We start from the raw sequence: 19,864 nt of genomic DNA, 5'->3' as shown, positions 1-19,864 counted from the left end.
AAAGGATCTGTGTGGAAAATAGAGGGCCCTCCAAGGCAACAGAGATCCAATACCCAGAAAAACAAACTGGACAAACTCAGCTGAGAAGAGAGAATCCAGTTTTGGATGTGTAGATGCAGACATGTATCACTGGATGCTGTTCCAGATCAGGCTTTGTTGAGTTTCTCTCTGCAACAGTGCAGCACGTGGCCCAGGAGAGATTGTCAGCAAAGTGCCTCAGGTCCCTCCTGGAGAAAATCCACTTGGTCCCAGTCGAGGGCAGTTAGGAAACCAAGACAGCAGTGGGGACCAAGAGCTCTGTAGTTCCTTGAAATCAAAACATGCTCTATTAAGTACCACTGTTCTCACCAGCCCTTTCAAAATCTTCATGAACTGGAAGTACCCCTGGCCTCTTGTCCCCCAGTTAGTATGTTTTAGTTGGGTTACTTTGGACAGTTTGAATTCCTTTGCAAAGTGCAATGCATTGACATTTTTTGCTGAAGGCTTTCACAGTGAAATTAAAAATGCTCTTAGAGACTTTGCAAGAAATGGTGTAAAGCACATACTGATTTTTCGTTCCTTTTCAGGAAAAGAATGTTTGCTTTTGTAATGCTCGTGCTTACTACTGTGCAAATGTCATTACTGCAAGAGTTCAGTATTTTCTCAGTGACAGATAGCAATGGCTTTTATTTAATTACCATTGTTTTGTGTGGTATAGGTGAGCACAAGATTCACTTCATTCCGGGAATGATTGGCCCCTTTCTGGGTGTTACACTTGTTCCACAACCAGAAGTCCGGAATATCATGATCCCAATCTTCCATGACATGATGGACTGGGAGCAGAGAAAGAATGGCAACTTCAAACAGGTGAGGGCACTTCCCAGGCTTTCCTTTCTCTCTCTGCTGTGTCCAGCTGGAAGCAAGGAGTTTGTGGGTTTTTTAAATTTGTTTCAGACCATGAATATGTCATGTAAATATACATAAAATAAAAAATTCAAAACCTAATTCACAAGGCTCCCAAGATTGTTTAACCAGTGCATTTCCCATGAACTGGGGAAGAGGAGGGATGTGCACAGCACATCACAGATGGGGAAAAGAATTTTGCAAGTGCTGGGCTATCACTGCTCCCAGTGGTTTCACTTAGATTATTAGTCAGCCATTAAATGGGTCAGACTGAGAACCAAAAACAGGGATGTAAAGAGTTAGCCAGTCTTTGTGAAAACAGTGCTCTCTGCTTCTCTGTCTTCAGTTTGCAGCTAGGAAGTGTTATTGTATAATTAAATCATTATAGCATGCCTTGAAACAGACTTTGTAGCTGTTTTTATTTTCAGAAATTGCAGCAGCTCTCTGGGAAGGGTTAAGTCCAACAAGAGCTCTGCAGTTTCTACCTGCTGTGAGCTCTGATTGCAAATCAGGGAGAGAAATCTTCATCATTGTTTCCCAGTCATGGTCAGAAAATTGCTTAGATTTTCCACTGCAAACCAGATCCCTGAAGTGCAGAGCATTGCTAATGAAGGATGGGCTTGGTCTGGATCCTCAGATGACAGTGTTTCATTGTCATTGTGCTGGGGCAATACTGGGAGCCAGGATCTGCAGAGAAGTGCTCTGCAGGAGTAAATCACCATTAAATTATCATAATTCATATGATTAGTTATTTGCACAGTCATTAAAATGCCAGATCTAATCTATCATTCCAGGGGAACAGCAGACCTTTCCCACAACCTGATCTATTAAAGGCTGTGTGGAAAAGTATTACCAGGAGCTAGTTTTTCTTCTTCTTCAACTCCCATGGTTGCTACAATTGTTATTATTTACTATTATTATTGCAATAGCATTTTGACCATAGTTCTCTTTCCACTGGTTTTAGCACACCAATAGAACAGTCTTTCTCTGGAATTTACACTATGAAGCATCTACAGTCACTTTCCAGTTTCTGGGCCTATTTATATTTTCTGTATGAAGATGAACTCTTAGTAATCTTCATTTAATTTTTATACTCACTAATGCATTTTAAACTACAGCTCCAAGAATATTTCTTAAATTACCTGTGGAGCAAATTTCCACACTGTTTTATGAAGCATATATTGTAACCTTCAAAGGTTAAAGATGAAATAATCGTCTGTATTAGTGATTAAATAAATAGTTAAATACCCTTAGAGGTAATAAACCTCATTAACATTATCTGGAACCAGGCAGGTATTTGCTTTCCAGTACAGTGCTGGATAGCTGGACAAAGGCATTACTGATTTCTGTAGCCACTGTAGATCACAAACAAAGGGAGGGTGGTTTTTTGTTTTTGTTTTTTTTTTAATTTTATTTTTGAGCTTCTCTTCCCCTTTTGAATATCATTTGTTTGTCAGAAAATAAAAAAACTCTGAAAATTCATTTTCAAGCCCTTTTTAAATTTTCTTCAGTAGTTCATGTTTTTACAAGGTTACTTTTTCAGCAAGACTGGATAACAATACAGTCTGATTCAGGGATGAAATCAGGTCTCCCTTTAAAGATTTCAGCACCAAGTCCATTTGTGTGCTACTGGCTGATTTGTTTTTCTATACCCTCTTTACTTCCTTTACAATTTGGCAGCTGAAAAACATAGAGAAGCTCAAACTATGTTTGTCTTTAAATAAAAGTAAGCCATGTTTTTGCAAATAGTTTCAGCCTTGAGGAGCCTCTTTCTTCACTAGTAGTGAAATGTCTTCTGCAGGATTTCTGACTTCATGAAGTTGTTTTTGTTTAATGTTACATACATCAATTTCTGTGCTTGAATCAATTTTATGAGAATATCTGATACCACACTTGATATTTAGGGTGGGAATTAATATGTAATCAAAATCTTTCTAAGAGAAACATAATATTGCTGGCCCTTTATTTAAGTGAAAGAAAAATCAAAAGTGTCATATAATCATAGGGAGGTTTAAAAAGTGGTGTTTAATGAACAAATAATCTCCTAATATACTGATGCCTGGGTGATTGCAAATCAATTGCAGCAGCAGAACCAGCAGAGCAGTGGTGCTGGATATTCTGTTGTAGCTCAGGATGCAGTTTCCCTGCTGTGCTGGTTCACTGGAAGTCTCTGAGTGATGGATTTGCTCTCCTTCCTGCAGGTGGAGGCTGAGTTGATCGATAAGCTGGACAGCCTGGTGTCTGAAGGAAAAGGTGATGAGAACTACAGGGAACTCTTCAGCCTGCTGTAAGCTTTGCCAGTTCATGCTCCTCGTGTTGGGCAGGGCCACTGGATCTGAGCAGCCACAGATCTGTGGGGAGGGCAGGAAAGGCCTTCCTGGCAGGCTGCCATGGCATGGCTCAGTGAAGTAGTGCTGGAAGTAATATAGAGACCTGAATTCTTCTTCTTTCTTTTCTCTGTGACATCTAATAAAAGGCTGCACAGGTTGGCATCCTCCTATCAAGAATTCATTTGCTGGAGGAGCCAGGGCACTTCTCTTTCCATGGCAGTGAGTGAGATCCTGGTCTCAGGACTGTTTAGAGGGACACTGTACTATCTACACAGTCAGGCCTTGTTAGAGCAAAGGGGATTTTTCTCAGCATTTTCCTTCCTTTCATCCTATTTTTGAAACCCATGTTTTGGTTGGTTCAACAGTTGCCAGTTGCTTCCTCCAGAGTCCCTTGTGACACTTCCTTTCACACCAACAATTCATACTCAGAAGGATAAAGTTGAAGGTTTTATGTCTGACTTTACCTTTGATTACTGATCTGTCTCCAAATTTAATTTTGAGTGTTCCTAGTTTATTTCAGAAGGAATTATTTCGAACTCTTGACAGTCCAGAGCAGTTAATATTCTAATTTTTTAATATTCTAGTGAGCCAGAGAGATCATTAGCAGAATTTTAGCCATATATTCCAATTTTACGTGGCCCCCAACAGGACACTGGCTGTTTGAGGCATAAACCTTTGTTTTGCTGGAATCAATAATTCTATTTCTGAGCTTGCAATTGCACATTCGTTCATTTCAAGCCAGATAAGCCTGCCCATCCCATGTGCTTATCCTCAGGAAGTATGGAAATGTATTCAGTTTGGATTTGTGTATATTCAGCCTTGGGAAGCCTTGGATCTTATGCGTACAGATAAAGTAAGTCTATTTCAGGGATAAAGGAAAGGAAATATCTATTCTTTTTTTTATTCACATGGCAGGAGGAATAGTGTGCCGTTGCTCCACTTGAAGACATTCTTTACCTGAAATGTTAAAAATTCAAGGGCTGTAGCTTTTTACTCATTTTTAGGTGATAGTGATTGGATGCATTACCAAGAAACACAGCCTGGAATTCCAGCAACTAGTTGCCCACACTCAGGGATCCCATCAAAGATCAAAGGAGGTCCCTGCAGTTTATATCTCCCACCAAGTTGTCTGAGAAAAATATGAGGAAACAGTTTGAGGAAAAAATTCCACAAATTAGTAAATGCTGTGTGAAAAAAAAACAGTTGACCCTGAATTTTACTGTCTCAACTATGCTGCTGTAAAGGGAGTTGGCTCCCTCAGCTGCAAATCATCCCAGTACTGAAAAGTGATACCCAACAGAATTTCTTTCCTAGAAGTAGCAAATGCTGTGACTGGAAATCGAGTTTCAGGGGAACTGGCATGTAAATTTGCTTTCTTCACTTTTTAAACACAATGTTCATTGTTCTTGTTTCAGCCTTCTCTCTTCCTTCACAACTGTGTGACATGGGTGCTCATTGTACTGTCTATGCTAGGCAGGAGCAGATTGCTCTTATTTCCAGTTTAATACAATGTGATTCAGGGTTGGTTGGTTGCTGATTAGAGATGAACATTTATGGAGGGATGCGCAAAGAAAAAATATTTGCAGTAGGTTTGGACTCCTTTTCAGTTTCTGACTGCTGCTAGTGGTATTTAAGCTGCAAGTAATAATGTGGGAATCAAATATTGCCATGAGTGTTGCTCTTCTACATATCTGTTAAATGGCAGTGTGAAGATGTTTTCCCTTCTGCTGTCAGTTCTGTAATTTCCTTGTCTTTACTTCATGCTGCCTGGAGTAGAACCCAACTCTTTGGGCCTTATCCCAGGTAAGATGCTAATTCTTCTGGAATTTGTTGTGTGAGGGAGAAACCAAGTTGTCTGTATCTGTCTGCATGCCCTGTACCATTTCCCTGGAAGCCTCACCTGCTGTCTTTCCATCTCCAAACAGTTTGCTGGAGAAGATTGAGCAGGAAACTTGGCGGGAGACAGGAATCTCTTTTGTCACGTCGGTCACTCGGCTCATGGAGCGCCTGCTGGACTACAGGTACCTGGCACAGCAAGGACATGTCCTCAGCACAAGGAGTTTGTTGAGACATGGCACCAAATTCCTACAGGGAACATTTTATTGACTATCAAGCTGCATACATGCACCATCACTGCTGGGTTCTGAGCAAACATCCCAGATCCTCGTCTCATTCTTGTGTGCTCGTTCCTGGTAGTTTTGTACTGAGGTTGATTCAGGTTGCTAAAACATTAATTCCTTCTATCACTGAAATGATTTCACCAATTCAGCAAAATAGATGTTAAATGCAAGAGTGATCCCCAAAGCCTCACTGAACCAAGATGTGCTGAATACCTCATCCAGGCCTGCAGGGCTGGAGAACTTCCATCTGGGAACTCTGGCACATCAGCTGGTGGCTCATGAGCAAGACTTCACTATAAATTAGGCAGCCTTCATTTAGTTTTAAACTGAAGTTTGCAGGACTGTTATGTCAATGCAGCTGGGCTTTGAGTTAGTTAGAAGGAAATATTTTAACATTAGATTTATATATACACACACACTCAGAGGGGTTTTTTAATAATAGACAATTTGAACCTATATAGAACTGCCCCAGATATTTCTATCTTTAGCCTACTGACAGGAGTTCAAATGTTTTTTTCTTCTGCTGCTGCTCATTAGAGGTGAAACCCTCTGACTAGGCTGGGTGTTCTGCAGTCCCAAATCCTTTACTGTGCTTTTTAGTTTGCTCTTTTTGTTATCCCTACCACCTTGATCCAATCTCCTGGTTTTTTCCTGGCAACAACTGCTCTACAACTACTGTGCACAAGCAGGTACTGGAGACACATTTAAAGGGAATGCAGGGGAGCTGCTTGGGGCTTTTTGGGGCACAGGGTGGGGGGGTGTTGTGTGTTTTTTGATTCTGGTTTTTGTTTTTTAATGATAAACAGCTGCCAGCAAGGCAGCTTTGACACACAGGTACATATTTCCATGCTTAAATGAGAAACACATACCAGTTTTTAATTGATTTTCAATCTGCAGCTGATTTGTCATTCCCAGAACAGGGAACTGTAATGTAGCACTGGAATTTGGAAATACACAGGCATTTCTTAGAGTCCAGCTGCCAGTCAGTAGCTGTAGTAGTTCTCAGGATGGTTTGCTGTGTCACTGCTTTAAAAATTAGTCTCTTGTACCATTTGAATAGAAATAATTTCTAAAATATTCCAGAAACCAAAGATAAATGTTGTGATTTAACTTACCTCTGCAAAATTTAGAAATCTAGTCTAAATCCCTCAGGCTGTGTCCTTGTGTGCCACACCACACTGCAGAGCTGCATTTATGGAAGCCAACCCTTTGACTAGGACTAAATGGTTACATCTGGATAAATAAGAGTTTTTTACTTTTATACTAGATCTTGCATTCAGATTATTTTTAACCACTGTATCTGATTTTTGTTCAGATTCTTGTAAGAAATGAAGGAACAGTCATTTCAGGTGCTTGTTTGTAGATGCAAACCTGTAAGGGGACACTCAGTTCTCACATCATCTAAGCCCTAATATGGAAATTTTTATTAGAGGAACTTTATAAAATTAAGTATATGATTATCCAGGGAAAGTCTGGAAGATAAGATAGCTTCAGATTTAATTTAAAAGAACTGGTTTTGTAGGTGTTTGTTTCAACATTGCTCTGCTTTCCTAGGGACTGTATGAAAGGAGATGAAACAGAAAACAAGAAGATTGGCTGCACTGTTAACCTAATGGTAAAGATGTTTCCTCTACCTCTTTGTGATCCTGTGCAATCTCATTGAACCTGGGATGGGAAAGGCTGGAATAGGAATCTGTGTCAGGCAAATGTAGCTTCAGAATCCGAGCACTGGGATGACAGGAGAAAATGATGAGGATTGTGAGGATCCTCTGGAGGCCTCTGGTCTGACTGGCTGCTTTAAGCAGGGCCAGATAGGTCAGGCTCCTCAGGGCTGTGTCCAGCTGAGTTCTGTGTATCCTGTGACACAGGTTCTACAACTTCTCTCACCTCTTCTTTCAGCTTTTGACTCCCTTCATTTTGAAAAAAAATCATGCCAGAATAAAATTAGTGGGTTAGATCAGTGTGAGCGTGAAAAGAATTATTACTTTTCTTTCCCACTAAGAACATGTTCTCTTTTCAATAACTTTTCACATCCACAGATGCTGCTGAGTGCTTCAGTGGAGAGTCTCAAGAGTAACAACTCTGGTTTTTCTTTCACAGAATTTCTACAAATCTGAAATTAACAAGGAGGAGATGTACATCCGCTATATCCACAAGCTTTGTGACATGCACCTGCAGGCTGAGAACTACACAGGTGACAGACACATGGCACAGAGTCTGCTCTAACTCCTCGTGACATTTTTTAACTCTTCCAGTGTTGTATAATATCTGGCTCATTCTTTTGGAAAGAATTTGCATGAATCAGTTATGGCAGTTGGGAAGGCAAGGAGCTGAGGCCCAGCTCCTTTCCTCAAGTTAAATACTGTCTGTTTATGCCTGCACAACCACATGATTATTGCATTCACTTTAATGTAAAATTGTAAGTGTTTCTTCGAAGAGGATAGATTTTAAAAAAATCACAACAGTGGAATGAAACTTAAGGGAAGATTAGCAAAAGCACCATTATATTATCACTTGTCACATTTCCTCGCCTTGCAGTGCTGAGGAGCACTTGGAACGTGTGTGGACTCTAATGCTGTGTTGTCCAAACTCTGTTTACTGCAGTTTCTGTTAGCTGCAGGCCCTAAATCTAGTTACAGATCTGAACTTCTGACTGTGCATTTAAATCAAGTAGCTGGTAAAAAGAAATTTGACAGCTTTGTACCTAAAAATCATGTGCTGCTATTTGAAGTAATTGAATAATTTAATGGTCCCCTAAGAGTTGAGACTTCTTTTTTGCAAAGTATAAGTCAGAAATCACAGACTGTGTCAGAAGCAGGTCTGTGACCTTTAATATTGGCTGTGTTTATTTGCTGTCATTGATTCAGTGTTCCATAACTGCCTTTCCTACAGAGGCTGCATTCACTTTGCTTTTGTACTGTGAGTTGCTTCAGTGGGAGGACAGACCTCTGAGAGAGTTCCTGCATTACCCATCTCAGTCAGAGTGGCAACGTAAGGAAGGTCTGTGCCGTAAGATTATCCATTACTTCAACAAAGGGAAGGTATGCCAACTTCTTCTCTCTTCCAGCAGCTTCCTTCCCTTTTCCTGACTGACTTAGGGCTTGCAAGCCATCATCTCAGTTCACTAGTCTGGAAGTAAATTTGTATCAAAAGGGTTTCTAACATGACAAATTGGCTCTCTGGACAAAAAAAGAGATGAGAAATGTATCTCATTATATATGGGATTTTGAATGGATGAGGGAGGCCAACAGAACAAACATCAGAATATGTTAAAAGCTTTAAACCAAGCCTTGGATCAGCTGTGTGGCAGAGTGCTTGTTCCTCAGCTTTTGAGGGGTGGGATTGCATTTGGTAACTGTCTGTGCAAACTGCTGTGCTATTACTCACTTGAGAACTTGCTTTCTGCTTAACCTACACGTGGAAATGGCAGGCAAATAGGGGTCTCTTTATTGAAAAATATTTAAGTTCTTTCAGTGTCACTTATTTTACAGTGATTTTCAATTAAAGTGCAATTCCATCCACTGCACAAGAAGAAAATCAATCCATTTCAATTTCATATATTGAGTATGGGTTTTGTGCAGTTAATTATATTTTTTTTCAATTACTGCAGAAGTAGATGTTTTAGTCCCTTGTGTCATGGTGTTTTGGGAACATTTCAGAGGTGAACCTTAAAAGTGACATCATCTGTTGGAGTATTTTCAAATTTTTCCCTTCTCTAGGAAAATTCCTACAGCTTATGTTCTTGGGAGATAATATCTGTATGTGTGCCTCAGGGTTGATTTTGCCCCTACTGGCAGTGACAGTGGCATTAAATACAAATGTGAGTTGGTTCTTACAGGGCTGCCATTCCAGATAATTCATTCCTAGTCCTGGTAATAGGAGTTGCATGGCAGAAACATTTTCTAAAGAACCTGCAAAAGGAAGTCAGATTGCTATGTGAAGGAAGAAATGGCCCATTTATGAGGAAGTTATTTAGATTTTTGTGTGTGTGTGTGTGTCTGCCAGAGTTGCTCTTTTGTGATAACACTGCATATGGTTCTTTCATTTCAGAAATTTTCAGGGGTTTTCAGACTGCACTTAAAAACAAATAACTGGCTTGTGCAAATATTGTAGTACTGTACTGTCTGACTAGCAGAGATGATAGAGGCACTGTGGAAAGCAAGTGAGCCCTTATTTTTGACAACAACAGGGAATCCATATACACAGTGAAGTAGAGTAAAAATTGACTGATGTAATTAGGCTATAAAACTCCTAACAGATTATAGAGTGTTAACCTCTTGAGGTTTTCTCCCCACTGGATGTTTTTGGAGTTACTTGATTTGTGTTTTAATCCTGCTTTATTACAAATGGTAGCTGAATGATTAAATAATCCACTTAAGCAGTGTGTATGTCACTCAGACTATGGAAGTGAAAGATGCTGAGAAGCCAAATCCTCCTTTTCAGCACTCTTGTTGTGTGACAGGGAGCAGCTCAGGGAATGGAAGAAACCTGCTTCCCTCTACTTGTGTCTGACAGCTTCTTTCTTCACTATCCTGAGATGGTCCCTCCTCAGGTTCTTCAGAGCAGGATTTGTTATTGTCCTTCAGCTGCATTTCCATTTCTCATGCTGCTCCTGGCCTCTTCCACCAAGTGAGGGTGTCAAGGCAGAGTGTAAAGGCTGTAAAAATTCTGCATTTGTTTTTAGGGAAATTTTCTCTGGACAGGAATGGGAGGAAAACTGCCCACAAGGGTGTCTTGTGACATGCCAGTGGCACAGCCTGGGATGCTGCAGTGGGTGCAGAACTCCCACCCTCAGCAGCGTCAGCAGCAGCCCAGTGCTGGGAAGGAACATGGTGTTCCAAAGCCTTTTAGCCTTCACTGGTCATGTGCCCCTTCCTGCTGATTTCTGCTGTGCTGTGAATTGCTTTGTGGCTCAGCTGGCAGGGTGTGCAAGTACATAACTAAACTGAAGATATTTTTAACCCTCAGTTACAATTTTGACTGTTAAAACTCACAAGGTCTCTAGCTGAAGACATCCCTGAATGGAACAGTTTGAACCTGACTGATTGTGTTTCTGCACAGCAATAGCTCAAAAGCTGCACAGCCCTTTTCTGTCCAGTTCACTGCTGGATTTAACTGACAATTCTGAGCAGCTCCCACCTTGGCACTGCAGGGTCTGTTCTCCCTAGTGCAGCCAAGTGCACAGAGACCCAAAGCAGAGTTGCCAAAGCACTTAGCTTTTGATCATGTGCTCCATACCCAACACTTGAAATCACTTCTCTTGTGTACTCTCATGGGAATCATTTCCAAAAGAAATCTGCACATTGGGATGTGAGTAAATAAAGGCTGGCATTCAGAAGGGTTGGTTGTCTCTACCTGTGCCCTTTTGTGTGCAGTCAGCTGAGAGTTGCTGGTGCTGTAGGAGAAAGCTGCAATAAATGCCCTATGAATGTGGCTTTCAAGTAATACACAACATGCAAACACACCACAGGTCAGCAAAACAGAAAGTACTAATGAGGAAAATTACCAGTGGAGACATCAGGAAGTTATCTGAAGAGGGAAGTGACACTTGCATGTCACATGGAATTACATATTAATTATCTGTACTGTAAAGATGTTACTTGTCAGCATCACAGATTTTAAAACTGAAGCTCCAGTGACCTGGATATCCATTCATTCCTTTTCTTTTCAAATATCTTCAAACCATTTTCTCTTTAGGAAGTTACCTGTATGTTGTTTTTCTTCCCTTCTCTATCTCATCTTGTATCTGCAGAGTACTCAGGTAGCACAGTGGAATTTCTTGGTGTGGAAACTGAAACAAAGAGAGAGCCTGAGTTAGGATGACAGGAATGCTATCAAGGTACATGAGAAGAGGTAGTATATAGAGAAATCAGATGTGGTTGCATGTTGTTAATTTAATTGACATCAGAAAAGGAGCATGAAAAGGTTACATCCCTCAGATCACCTGGAGGGAAAACAGCTGGTGAGATTTCTGCTTCTGTCCCAAAGAGAGATTAGAGAGTTCGGTAGGCTTTAGTCACAGCATCCCATTTGGAAGTAAGACTGCTCACACTGTCTGTGGGAAAAAAAGCCATTTATTCCTGGCTAGAGGTTTTAGAAGTGAGCATAGATCAGCTGAGGACTGAAAATCTGTATAGTATCTCTGTAAAGAATGTGCTGCAACCATAAAAAATGCAGTGGTGCTTGAGTTTGCAAATACAAACACTTAACTGACTAGGGTTGATCTCAGTTCAGTGGATCAGTTTGTGTGTCATGGATTTTGACAAACCACAGCAGAAATCCTGTTAATTTGAAATCACAAATACCTCACTAATGTTCAGAGTAGTCAAGAAACTGGTCTTTCAGTTCCTTTCCTCTTGTGTCATTGCTTTGATCTAAATAAATCTCTTCAGAAGTCTCCCATTCTCCCAAACTACAAATACTATCAGAATATCCAATTGATTCTGGTACAATATTTTATTTAGCAAGTTTTAATTGAAGCTTTTGTAATTAAATGAAGCTAAAGAGCTGTAGCAAGGAAGTGGTAGTAAGGAGAGAACAGACACTACAAATGTGGGCTTAAAGGGAAACACTGTAAACTGCCTCATAAATTAAATGAAACAGTAGAGATTCACTTTTTTAAGTGAAGGTACATGTAACTAGAAAAACTGTTTCCATATTAAGTGCTAACATTTTACATAATTGCTGTTAATGACTCTTTCCAATAATTTACAATATTGCTATTAATATTCTTAAAATGTAAGGTGATAGTCTTAACTCACACATCAATTTTGTTTTCACTACAGCAGGGTCCCATGTAAAACAACTGGCAAATTAGCCCAGTAATGCATAATAAAACTTTATCCAGTAAAGGTTCAACTGAGACCTTGGTGTTCTAAATCCTTTACCATAAGCATGGTAAGAAACAGCCACTCCCCTAAAAGGCTTCCAGTGTGTGCAGGCACAAGGTAATGGAAGAGGAGATTTCAGTGTTAAATGAGCTCTCCAAAAAGCCACTTGAGGTAACAGGAGAGTCTTTCTCTCAGTGTGGGTGTGCCCAAAGTGGGTGTCTGTCCCTCCTGACCTCTGGGATGATGAGTATGCTGTGCTAGGAGAGATCCATTGTGTGGGACTGGCAGCTGAAGAAATGAGTGTGGCTTTCTGAATTATGGATATTGATTCACTGCAGCAATGCAGGTCAGTTCTGAGGATGTTGTGTGTATTGGAGTGTTCCCACTGCCTGACAGTTTGTGCTTTCAGTGGGAAGGAGCAGCCTGGGAAGGGCAGCACTTTGCTGGGGAGCCAAGCCCTAGCTCTGTACTCCAGGGAGTTCTAGTGCAGGAAGCAAAGGAGCTGTTGGGGGTGGGTTGAAGGGGTGTCTAGCATGAAGAAAAATTGTTAGTTTTATTATCTTTCTCCAGATAAGTTCCCAGTCTCATAGATGAAGTGTCAGAACAAGCAGTATGTGTGTGTAATTTCCACGGAACATATGCCTCTGTTCCCGTCTTTTAGAAGGAATTGATCTGCTATTTAATGGAAATGGTTTCACCGCATTGCATTTTCACATCTAATCTCTGCCATTTCATACCAAATGAGTTCCCAGAAGCGAGTTTGCACATTGCTGTCAGCTGAGCTGGCAGTGGCCTTGTGTTTGCTGTGAGTGTGATTTGCTTTGGCCCCGCAGAGCTGGGAGTTCGGCATCCCGCTGTGCCGAGAGCTGGCCATCCAGTACGAGAGCCTCTATGACTACCAGAGCCTCAGCTGGATCCGGGTAAGTGCTGCTCTCTCCTTGCAGACTCCTCCTCATTCCCCAGAGCATTCTGCTCTCCTGGCAGAGCATTCTGAATTTAAATATAATCACATTCCTTGTAGAGCTCCATGCAGTCACTGAGACTCCTTGCCATTGATTCATATTGATGACTTTGTAGGTCCACTGAAATAATTCCAGAGTCTGGTAGCAGTAAAATCCTGTGAGTATATGAAGACAGCACACACACACACACACAGGAGCTGGCCTTGCTATTGCAATGGCATATTTACATATCTTTTTGCATAACATATCCTTATTTTTAATACATATTTCATTTTAATTCCAAAAGAATCAAGGACAGCTTGTGCCTCAGTGAGATAAGATGAATGAGAGAGAGAATGAAGAAGACAAATGTTTATGGCGTTCTTACCAGTTTACAGGGATCTGATCCTCTGGTACAACCAAATACATGATGAAATCAGGGCACATTTACAGCATCATGCTTTAATCAGAAAAAGCTGAAGTTCCTGTTGTTATTTTTAAACTTTCTGAATGTGAAAATAGTTCATCTCCTCCTGTCCCCCGGGGTAGCATACCTGTATCCAAATTTGAGATTTATGCTGCATGGATATATGCAATGGTTTAGATCCTCTTTCTAAAAAGTCCAGTTTATTTTCATCTGAAGACACCTGCCTAACAAGGTCTGATAAACTGCACTTCTGAAGAACCTGTTTTCTCCCAAGTGGCCCCAAAGAGAGCACATGACCAGCCTGGCTGTGCATTCTGTGCCATTCACAGCACCACCACATTCCTGGATGCTTCCTGCGATGACTTGGGGACCTTCTCCTTCCTGGAATGGGAGTTAATGTTTGTGGGACCTAACCACAAACAGGATGCAATATTGCAAGTTAGGGTTCCTTGCAGTGGAAGCAGTGGTGTCAAACTGGTAATTCTCCTTGAAGAGTCACCTTTTGCTACAGTGAAATTCCTGTGAGTCTTTCAACCAAGGTTCAGTTTGCCAAAGGGTCTGGAAATCCCACTCTTCATCTTTGTTGGCACAATTCCACAAAGCTGTTTATTGGAACTAGAAAAAAGTATTTTCCTCTTTCCAACCACTTTTTTCTTCCATGTTAAATCTTCTGGTGCACAGAGCTGTAGATTTAATTTTGTTTTATCCTTTTTCATGTCCCTCAACTCAATTAAGGCAAACCCAATTAGGTGTAATTTTCCAGGCAGTGGTATGGATTTTGATCTGTAGGAGAGAATAGGACACTGTGAGCCAGGCAACCTGGATCTTAATCTCAGTTTGCCATTAATTCTGCAATGCAAAGAAAATTACATGCAAGACCTGTTTAATTTAAAATAAGATAAACCAGGAAAAATTAATATGTCATCTTCCAAAATGTAAAATGAATATGGTGACATTCTAGTCTGTTCCACCATGTAGGCTGGTTTAATTAATAATTTTAATCTTTAACAGAATTTTGGTCTTTTCATAAAAAATCGTGGGGGTAAAAGAGTTATGTGATTTTTTAATGAGATGTTAATGTTGTAAGTGCAGCTTTAAGGGTCTGATAGCAGCTATCTCTTTCTTCCACAGAAAATGGAAGCCACCTATTATGACAATATCATGGAACAGCAGCGCTTAGAACCGGAGTTTTTCAGAGTTGGTTTTTATGGTCGAAAATTCCCATTTTTCCTGCGGGTAAGCCAGACTTATACAGGATGCAAGTGACCAGGCTGAGAGTAGCTGTTAAGGCTTTGTATTTTTGTTTTGGAGATATGATGTCTACTATTCAGCATATTTTTTTTATGCCTGCACAAATAAAAACAGTTTTCTGGCTGAACTGAAGGACACGGTCCACTGGGAATGTTCTTGGGAACAGAGATCACAAATTTGACTCATGCCACTGTGAATTTTTGATGATCTGCAGATGCAGCACAAATTGCCTCTATATTAAGCAAAATGCTGTATTTCAGCAATGTTGGGTCATTACAACTAATTTTCATCATCTCAAATTATCACACTTTAAAAAAAGTCTCACTTGACAGAATTCTAATCCCAGCCTGATGACTCTAATGCTCTGTTCAAGAGAAAATTTCCTCTCTTCAACAAAAGCCAAACAGCTTCTTTGGACACATCCTCACTTGGAGCTCATTGTCTGCTGGTGTACCAATCCATTTAAAAAGTGAAATTTTCTTCTTTTCCTAATGAGGATTCAGACTTTAAATGGGCATTTGTTTATAAAATGTATTGTTGCTAGTTTAGAGCAAGGAAGGAATATCATCTGACAAGTGCTCCAAGAGCTGCCTGTGAATTGATGGCAGATGCCATCAAATGTGACAGGACAAGGTAACTGGAAGCTTTCAAGGACTGGAGGTGCGTGGTTTGTGTTCTCTTTGAAGGAATGGTTTGACAAGAGGTGGCACCAATCGAGGTACACAGGATGAAGTCATACAAAGCCAAGCCATTTTGAGAGCTGCCCTCTTGTACTCCCCTCTGATTATGAAGTTGTTGGTTTTTTTAACAAAGATTTCAACACTGGAGTTTAATTATAGTCTTTCAATAGAAACTCAGGCAGGGTTAATAAAGGCAAGTTGAAATTAGTCAAGGAGAAGAGATACCAGTGCATAAAGGGTGATGGTTTTATGTTATTCGAAGGTGAACAGTGCCAGAATCAAAGAATCACAGAATCATTCAGGCTGGAAAAGACCTCCAAGATCATCAATCCAACTTTTGACCAATCACCACCTTGTCAACCAGACCATGGCACCAAGTGCCATGTCCAGTTGTTTCTTAACACCTCCAGGGATGGTGACTTCATCTCCCCCCGGGCAGCCCCTTCCAGTGCCTGACAACCCTTTCCACAAAGAAATTCTTCCTGATGTCCAGCCTCAACGTCCCCTGGTGCAGCTTGGGACAGTTTCTTCTCCTGTCCCTTGTCCCCTGGGAGTGGAGCCTGACCCCACCTGGCTACCACGTCCTGTCAGGGACTTGTAGAGGGTGAGAAGGATCCCCCTGAGCCTCCTCTTCTCCAGTCTGAGCCCCTCCTCCCTCAGCTGCTCCTCACAGAATTTCGAATGCAGCAGCCTGAAGCAGTGTGTATGAGACCCCTGCAAAGGAATCCAAAGAAAGGATGGGTGCTGCAGTGTGAACCCAGAGCTGCCCCATGAAGATCTCCAGAGAAAGCTGACAATTCCTGGTTTTTATATCTAACAACAAATATTTCAGCAAGTGAGTGACAACACAGTCAGCAGGGCACACATTCCTACATCTGAAGTGCTGTCAGTGACTGCAGCTTACCTTTTTATCTTGTGTATCCTCACTTTTACCTGGGATCCTGCATGGCCAAGGTGTTTGACACTGCTTGAGCTCCCTGTGCTCAGCCCTGACTCTGCACAGTGCTGTAACAATGTGGATCCTTGGCTGGCGAAATTACCAGCGAACACGAGCGTACATAATTATAATCCTTGTTAATTCTGCAATTATATTTGGTAGCAGTACTTCTGATAGCAGATTACTAATGTAGCAATCTCATTAAAAGTCATCCTCCTCCTTTCTCTCCCTAATGATCCATACAGCACACACATTGTGGAGCACAGACTAAGCCCATTAGCAGTCACATCAGCATGGATCACACTGTAAAGAGATTGGAAGCAGCTATTCTAGAGGAGAAAAAGATTTACATGGATTTAAAATCTTCAAATGGGTACGGGAGTGATTTAAAGTGATCAAATAACTCCAAGCCCTTTTCTGATGTATTTTTCTATTGCTGCATAGCTTAAGACAGAAAATAACCACTTCTTTCTAGATCTTTGATTTTTGAAGACCCTTTGTCTAGAAAAAGTCATTGTTCATGTTTCTATGAATTCTGCATCTATTTCTAGCCTTTCTACATAAGTAAATTTAAATTAAAACTGTCCATATCTTCCATCTACCAGAAGTTCAAGTAAGGCCTGACAAGCCATGTTTTGAGATCTTGTGCTGGCATCTGTCTGAAGTCTTATTAAATTTAGCTTTCAGGTGTTTTCAGGGCATTATTTTTGGAATCACAATAACTTTATTTCTAGGCTTACAGTTTTATAGATTGCTGCAATCAAAAGCTAAAACAGAGAAAGCACTAAGTGTCATGAGGAGATCCACCTTCAAACATGGGCTCACTCCAAATTTACTAATAGCTGCAAAGTTTGAGCATTACAGACTGAACTGTCAGGATTCATCATGTGATTCTTCTCCCAGTGCATTGGTTGCTGTGACTGATGCATACAAAGTGACACATGTCACAGCCAGAACAGGAGATCCTTTCCATGAAGTTGAAATGCAAAGCCAAAGATAACTGAATTCCTTGGCTGTGTTTTATGATCTGATTTTGCTACTTTCCCTTCGATTTTGCTACCAAGATCAAGAACTGCTTGGCCACATCCCTTTTCCAGAGCAATTAAAAACACATTATTGAATGTACTGCAGCTTCTAAATGCAAGAAATAAAAGGCTGGTTTTGTTTATTAAATTTTTAAATTGTTTCATGAAGGTGAAAACCCTCCCTGTTCTTCTAGTTATTATGTGTATGAGAGTTTAAACTACCAAAATTAGAGAATTTGCCTGCTTTGATTGGTCTTGCACTAGGAGATATTAATACTCATAAAAATTGTGGTTTGTGAAGGTTAAGACACTGGAATACAATCTTCCTGACACTGAGGAATTTAGAAATCCTGTATTGTGCTGTTTGGAGTTAAGAGATAGCTCAAAAAGCATCCAAGAACTCTGCACCAGTGGTTTAATGCCTCAAGAGTCATCTAAATGCAGCTTTCCATTATTAGCAGAAATGAAATTTTGTTCATCAAGAGGAAAGTGCTTTTAGGGCTGAAGGGGAATTTGTTAAGTGGCCACTGAGAATTCTTGGTAAAGCTTTTCTGTATTACTCTACTATTGACAGGGGAGTTCCTGAGCTTGTATTGTTCATCACCATCAGGGCTGGGTTGTATGGCTGTGATAATACAGCAGTGATTAAACAGTGATTTTTGTGAATAGTTTGTTGCAACTTCTCTCTGAGGAGAACTGATAAAATGATAAACATATATCTCCCTCTGTTCTATCAGAACCTCAGGACTTTTATCCATCTGGTATAAACTGTATTTGACAGCAGCTTTCCCAGTGTAGAACAGCCAAGCTGGTGACTTAAGTTTTAGTTGATACATTTCAATATAGTCCAATTAAAAATAGTGCGTTTTCTGAAAAGCAGGAAAGAAGGGACCACAAGACTGAATGCTGGTTGTGCCTGAATCAGAGGCACTGTGCTGTTCAGAGATCAGTGGAATAGTCTCCTCATTCATTGCTTCTTCATGAAATACATTGTAAAGAAAAATGAAGGGATAAAATACATCTACTTTCACATTAGCATATTGCCACTGTCATTTACCTTTGGTTCTGAAGTAACATTTAAAGTGAGACAGAAGTCAGTAGAATTTAAATTACCTTTAAGGACACTAATTTATGCTTATAATTATGTCCTTCTTGCAGAACAAAGAATATGTGTGTCGGGGCCATGACTATGAGAGGCTGGAAGCCTTCCAGCAGAGGATGCTGAGCGAGTTCCCCCAGGCCATCGCAATGCAGCACCCAAACCACCCTGATGACTCCATACTGCAGTGTGATGCCCAGTGTATCCTTCTGGGAAAGGGAAACTCTGCCTGGAGCAGAGCACAGAGGTGGATATAGACAAAACCAAACCCTGGCTGCAGCAGACAGTAACTGGTTTGTCATGGGACGTGATGTTGGAGAGAGTGGTGACTTTTTATTCGGGGAGTAGTGCAGGCCATGTTCCATGTAGAGGAGAAAGGGCTGTGCTTGGTCATATCCATGCTTTAATGCTTTACCAATAGCACTGGCATCACACATAGTGTGTGTCCTTAGGAGTATTCCTGATACCTTCTCTTGGCCAATATTTTGTTGGGAACAGATACTAGTTCCAAAGCACTCTTTTCCATTTTGCTTATTTTTCTTACATCAGTATTTGACTTTTTTGCAATTTCCCTTTGTTTAAAGCTGTTGAACCTTTTTATACCCAAGGCTTTGAATCTCATTCTTCTCGCTGGTCACCTGTACAATGCTCAGTGCATTTAAGGACTGAACCACATCACATTTAAGGGGACTGCAGGGACTTTGCAGAGCTTAGTCATGGAACCCTCACTATTTGGCTTCTGAGAGAACGGCGTGGATTCTGTGTGGGATTTGAACCGTAATGTCACTGTCAGCAAATGGAGCCTCCTGTGAGGGTTGCTGTTTCCTATTTGTCTTTCCTAACACACGGATAAAGCTTTCTTTGACTGCACAATTACCAGATTTGCAGATCTATGCAGTGACTCCCATCCCAGACAACATAGACGTGCTGCAAATGGACCGTGTCCCTGATCGCATCAAGAGCTTTTACCGCGTCAACAACATCCGCAAGTTCCGCTACGACAGACCCTTCCACAAGGGCCCCAAGGACAAGGAGAACGAATTTAAGGTAGAAGTAGCAAATAAGCCATGTTTAAGTGTTCATCTCTTCCAGCTGAATACTGTCTTCTTTTTTTTCGATGTGGCTAGACCCTTTTAGGTAATCCTGATTTGATAGCCATAGATACTACAGTAACTGAAGTAACAGGTTAAGTCCATGGTCTGATTGAATATTGTTGAGTTCTGACCTGCTTAAAGCATTGTCCAGTTTAAAGGTGAATTATTTGAGTGCCCAGACACTGTTTGTTTGGCTGGATTTTTTTTTTATTACTGACACATAGGTCTACAATATTTTCAGGTCCCAT

General features: G+C 40.8%; 1 protein-coding gene and 1 long non-coding RNA gene across 12 annotated transcripts in view; one reads left to right on the top strand and one right to left on the bottom strand.

The window, feature by feature from the left end:
• LOC135307835 (uncharacterized) overlaps positions 1-19,864 on the bottom strand; it is a 53,512-nt gene that overhangs the window by 8,070 nt on the left and 25,578 nt on the right. The window contains exons 1-2 of one of the 3 annotated variants that reach the window (XR_010368456.1): positions 11,038-11,374; positions 5,113-7,242 (exon numbers count right to left, since the gene is read on the bottom strand). This is a non-coding gene — a long non-coding RNA (uncharacterized LOC135307835). Of the gene's footprint in view, positions 1-5,112; positions 7,243-11,037; positions 11,375-19,864 lie in introns of those variants that run through there. The other 2 variants (XR_010368457.1, XR_010368455.1) reach the window with 2 other exon arrangements.
• Positions 1-19,864, top strand: part of DOCK3 (dedicator of cytokinesis 3) — a 184,742-nt gene that overhangs the window by 143,054 nt on the left and 21,824 nt on the right. For 7 of the 9 annotated variants that reach the window (XM_064432344.1, XM_064432348.1, XM_064432347.1 and 4 more), the window contains exons 32-42: positions 698-846; positions 3,084-3,169; positions 4,989-5,015; positions 5,138-5,233; positions 6,887-6,947; positions 7,433-7,526; positions 8,225-8,373; positions 12,996-13,082; positions 14,662-14,766; positions 18,582-18,723; positions 19,403-19,569. In XM_064432344.1, coding sequence (XP_064288414.1) covers positions 698-846; positions 3,084-3,169; positions 4,989-5,015; positions 5,138-5,233; positions 6,887-6,947; positions 7,433-7,526; positions 8,225-8,373; positions 12,996-13,082; positions 14,662-14,766; positions 18,582-18,723; positions 19,403-19,569 — 1,163 coding nt within the window. The remainder of the gene's footprint in view (positions 1-697; positions 847-3,083; positions 3,170-4,988; positions 5,016-5,137; positions 5,234-6,886; positions 6,948-7,432; positions 7,527-8,224; positions 8,374-12,995; positions 13,083-14,661; positions 14,767-18,581; positions 18,724-19,402; positions 19,570-19,864) is intronic. The other 2 variants (XM_064432350.1, XM_064432343.1) reach the window with 1 other exon arrangement.

This window comes from Passer domesticus, chromosome 9, assembly GCF_036417665.1.
Source record: "Passer domesticus isolate bPasDom1 chromosome 9, bPasDom1.hap1, whole genome shotgun sequence".
NCBI lineage: Eukaryota > Metazoa > Chordata > Aves > Passeriformes > Passeridae > Passer > Passer domesticus.
The sequence above is the reverse complement of the archived record's forward strand: the minus strand, read 5'-3'. Positions and strand labels throughout refer to the sequence as shown.